Here is a 4639-nt window from a genome sequence, read left to right on the forward strand (position 1 = left end):
CTGCTGATCAGGGTCATACGTTTTGTCCCTCGTGGGAGTCCTGTGTACCCGAAGGGGCGAGTCTTCACTGAAGACTTTTCCGGATGGATTCCCTTCATGTGTGTTCACCCGCCTGTCCGTGTCACTGGGCGTGTCCCGCACCATGTTCTGATGGCCGGTCTGTGTGTGTGATTTTAGCCCCGCCTGGGTTCTCACACAGGAAACCGATGCAATGTCCTGCCGCCGGGCTCTCTCGCAGTCCTTGTTTCTTTGTGGTTTTTGACAATTGTTTAAGCCAGGACAGTGTTTCAAAACATGTGAGCCACACTTCAGGGTGCACTTCCTCGCGCTGTCTCTCTTCGACGGCACAAGCTCTGAGCCAGGTCTGGAATTGGTCCTTATTCCCTGATGTTCACAGACTCGACCTGGGGACCGGCCCTTCTCATGGGCAATTGCGATTTGCTTCAGACGTCGCTCCCTTTGCTTGTGTGTCTCACCCGTTTGGTGGCGTTTCCAGTCTTCTCCGGACGCAGAGGGCGGGGCATGGCCCCTCGTGAGATGTGCTCCGTCTGCCCCGTGAAGCGCGCTGTCAGTGAGAATGTCCTGCTGAGAGGTTGCGTCTTGGGCTTTCCGTTGAGTCACTGAGTCTGAAATAAAGTAGCACAAAAGTTAAATTCTGATTTTTTTATGATGATTTCTTTTTAGATTTTGGCCCTGAGGCACATGGATTCACAGAGAGAGGGAAAGCAAGAAACCACTCCCTGGGGGGGATATCCACACCACAGTCTCTTTTCTTCCACACTCTTCCTGGGATTTTGGGCATATACGTACACACACCCAGCGTGTTTTTCAAGTCACATGAGATCTAGCTGCCTTAACCACTATGCTACTGGCTGCCCCTAAATACATAAGGGGAAAAAACAAAACAAACCCCAAAAATCCCAGCCCAAGGGAGACTCTGGGATGCAAACCCAGGACCTTCCCTCCTTGCCGTGTGGGCCCAGCTGCATTACCACTGCACCACCATCTGGACCAAGTCTCCTCTAGATACCTTCACAATACAACCAAATTCCAGTACATGAACTTTGGGGTGACACCATCAAACCAGAGCAGCTCTTTTTTTTTTTGGAGAGGTTTTTGCTATAGGGCGTGTGTGCTCGCCAGACAGACAGAGAGAGACAGAGATACAGAAAGCGAGAAATCACCCCCCAGGGGGGATGGCCATACCGCAATCCCTTCTCCTCCATTCTCCTCTCGGGATCTTGGGCACGCATGCACACGTGCCCGGCGTGAGTTTAAGCCACCGGGTCCGGGATGCGAACCGCGGTCGACTACATGGGAGTCCAGCGACATAGCCATTACGCTAACTGCTGGTCCCCAGAGCAGCTCTTTTTCATGATGAGAATAAAAATGTAACGCGAGAGCAAGATGTCCAGTTCTGCGGTGAAACACTGTCTTTCGCTTGGCAGGGAGCAGCCACCACACTCCCCTGAGCAGAGAAGGTGCTCGACTAGTTGTGGTCTCGTCACTGGCTAAATGCAGGAAGGGGGCTCCTGACCTAGAGACTCCAGGTTCCTGCAGTTTTCCAGCATCACATCTCTGTACAGACTCCTCTGAGCAGGGTCCAGCAGAGTCCACTCCTCCTTGGTGAAGTTCACAGCCACGTCTGCAAAGGTCACCGTGTCCTGAAACGACACATCGGATGAGGTCCTATGGGAGTGGGCAAGTTCCAGTCCAAGGACCTCCTAAAAGAAGAAATCTGCAGCTGGCCACATGGCCTACTGTTTAAGGAAGCCAGATCCCACATGGCCAACTGTGGTTTGACTCTTGGCCCCATTGGCTGGAAAAACATACTCGGCACATGTGTGCAGGTGTGCAAAACCCTGACAGGATGGAGACATGCAGAAGAGACTGTGGTGCGACCATATGCCCTGGAGGTTGCTTCCTCTCGGTCTTTCTATCTCTGGTGAGTGCGTGTGCCCTCTAGCAATTAAAAAAATAAAAAGGAGGGGCCGGCAGGTGGCGTGGTGGTTAAAGGTGCTGGATTCCCACATGGCCGACTGCAGTCCTGGACCTGGCAACTTGCTTTCTTACTTTCCCTTCCTCCCTCTCTCTGGTCAAATTAAAAAAATAATAATAACGAATAGAAATAAATAAATAATTCTTAAAAAAAAAAAACAATAAAAGGGAGGGCCGGCAGGTGGCATGATGGTTAAGATACTGGACTCCCTCATGGCCAACAGGGCCACTCCCAGACCTGGCAGCTTGCTTTCTCATTTTCTCTCTATCTCTCTTTGGTGATCACATGTGCCCTGTAGCAAATTAAAGAGTAATATTATTAATATATTAAATAATAATAATGAATAACAATACTTAATTAAAAATAATTAAAAAATAAAATAAATAGAAGAGGAAATCTGGACACAAACACTAGAGGGAAGAATGCCATGTGATAATGGGGGTGGAGATTGGAGCGATGGGTCTGTAAACCAAAGAACCTATCGGGGTGCCAGCAAACACCACAAGTCAGGGGAGAGCATGCAACAGTCCTGAACCTCAGAGCCTTGGAACAAACCAGCCCTTAGATTTCCAGCAGGCAGAACTGTGAAAGAATAAGCTTCTGTTGCTTCAAGACACTCTGTGCTTTTTGATTGCAGCAGCCCTAGGAGACTGATCCAGGCATTGCCCATGCTTGTGCTCCCGCTCCCAGAAGGGTGGTGGCTCACAGCGCTGGAGGAGGCATGGCCAAGGTCTGGGGTTTCTCGTCATCTAGGAAGGCCTCTACCACCAGGTTCCTCTTCCTCTGTCCACATTTGCTCCCAAGATGACCGCAAGGGTGGCTTCACCGCAGGTAGACCATGCCTTCACCTCTCTGTCCATCCTCATTCTCTAAGTCCCGTCATCCCAACTCATGGTCTCAGGAATACCGCAATCACACGCCTGGAGTTCAGTCTGCCAGGAGACTGTGCACAGTTCCCTTCTGTGTTATCTGCTAAGGTAGCCATGACAAAATATGCTAGGATCCCAGTATCTGTGGCTGCATTTCAAGTGGTTTCAGTTGCCTGTGGTCAAGCGTAGTCTGAAAATATTAAATGGATCCTCCCTGATGTGTCAACAGGTTAGTCATGGCCCAGTGCTACGTCACGATGTCCACGTCATTCATCTCATGTCACCTCATCACCCAGGACCTTTATTGTCTCACGTCATCACGAGAAGGATGAACACAGTGCAGGAAGATACTTGATAGGAAGACTACATGCATGTAACTTACCATAGTGTGTCGTTATAATTGCTCTGTTTTATTATCAGTTATCATTGTTAATCTCTTATTGTGTCTGACTTACACATTACATGTCATCATATAAATGTAAATATAAGAAAAAACGGGGGACCAGCAGGTGGTGCGGTGGTTAAGGTGTTGGACACTCCCATATGGCCGATCACAGTTCAAGTCCTGGACCTGGTGGCTTGCTTTCCCACTTTCTCTCCCTCTTTCTCTGTCTCTCTCTAGTCAAATTAAAATAAATGAATGAATAAATAAAAATTAAAAAAATCCCTCTTTAAAAAAAAAGAAAAAACGGGAGAACTTCAGAAAACTTGTGGGAAAATGGAATTACAGTATGAGTTTATTTTGGTGCAAAAATTTTTTTTTGGAAAGATTTTTGCTATAGGGGGCTTGCACTTGCTGAAGATGCAGAGAGAGAGAGAGACAGAAAACAAGAAATCACTCCCCTCCCGCCGGAGAATGGTCACACCACAATCCCTTCTCTCAGTATTTTGGACACACATGCACACGTGCCCGGTGTGAATTTCAAGCCTCTGGGTCTGGGACTCAAATCGTGGTCAACCATGTGAGAATTCAGCACCTTAACCACTATGCCATCTGCTGACCCTGGTGCAAAAATTTAAAAAATTTATGGATAATTTTTTTTTTGGGGGGGAGAGGATTTTTGCCATAGGGTGCGTGCGCTCGCCAGACAGACAGATAGAGACAGAGAGACAGAAAGCGAGAAATCACCCTCCAGGGGGGATGGCCACACCGCAATCCTTTCTCCTCCATTCTCCTCTTGGGATCTTGGGTATGTATGTACACATGCCCCGCGTGTTTTAAGCCACCAGGTCTGGGACTCGAACCGTGGTCAACTACATGGGAGTCCAGTGACATAGCCATTACTCTAACTGCTGGTCCCTGGATAATTTTTTTTTATAATGTGCATTTTCATGAACTTTTTGAAGACCCCCAGATCCTTGTGTGTGTGTGTGTGTGTGTGTGTGTGTAAACAGTTTGGTATTATCTTCAGTTTCAGTTATCCACTGGGGGTCTTGGGATGTCTATTCCATGAATCAGCGAGGACTACTGTATCACAGACTAGGTGGTTTAAACAACAGACATTTATGTCCTTACAATTCTGGAGGCTGGAAGTCCAAAACCAAGGAGTTGTCAGGGTTGATTTCTCCTGGAGCCTCTCTGGATGGCTTGTAGATGGCTACCTTCTCACTGTCTTCATGTGGACTTTCTTCATGTCTCTTCCTCTCCTTTTAAGGATGCCAGTCATATTGACTGAGGGCCTGCTATGGTCTGAATGTTCCTTCCAAAGCCCGTGTTGAAATTTAATTGTCAACCTAATGGTATGGTAGGTGGGGAATTTAGGAGGTAAAT

General features: G+C 47.9%; 1 protein-coding gene across 1 annotated transcript in view; it reads right to left on the minus strand.

Annotated features, from left to right (window-relative positions):
- ZNF114 (zinc finger protein 114) overlaps positions 1-4639 on the minus strand; it is a 12693-nt gene that overhangs the window by 857 nt on the left and 7197 nt on the right. Inside the window, exons 4-5 of the mRNA XM_027776465.1 lie at positions 1538-1664; positions 5-626 (exon numbers count right to left, since the gene is read on the minus strand). Coding sequence (XP_027632266.1) covers positions 5-626; positions 1538-1664 — 749 coding nt within the window. The remainder of the gene's footprint in view (positions 1-4; positions 627-1537; positions 1665-4639) is intronic.

This window comes from Tupaia chinensis, unplaced genomic scaffold (assembly GCF_000334495.1).
Source record: "Tupaia chinensis unplaced genomic scaffold, TupChi_1.0 Scaffold000673_1, whole genome shotgun sequence".
Taxonomy (NCBI): domain Eukaryota; kingdom Metazoa; phylum Chordata; class Mammalia; order Scandentia; family Tupaiidae; genus Tupaia; species Tupaia belangeri.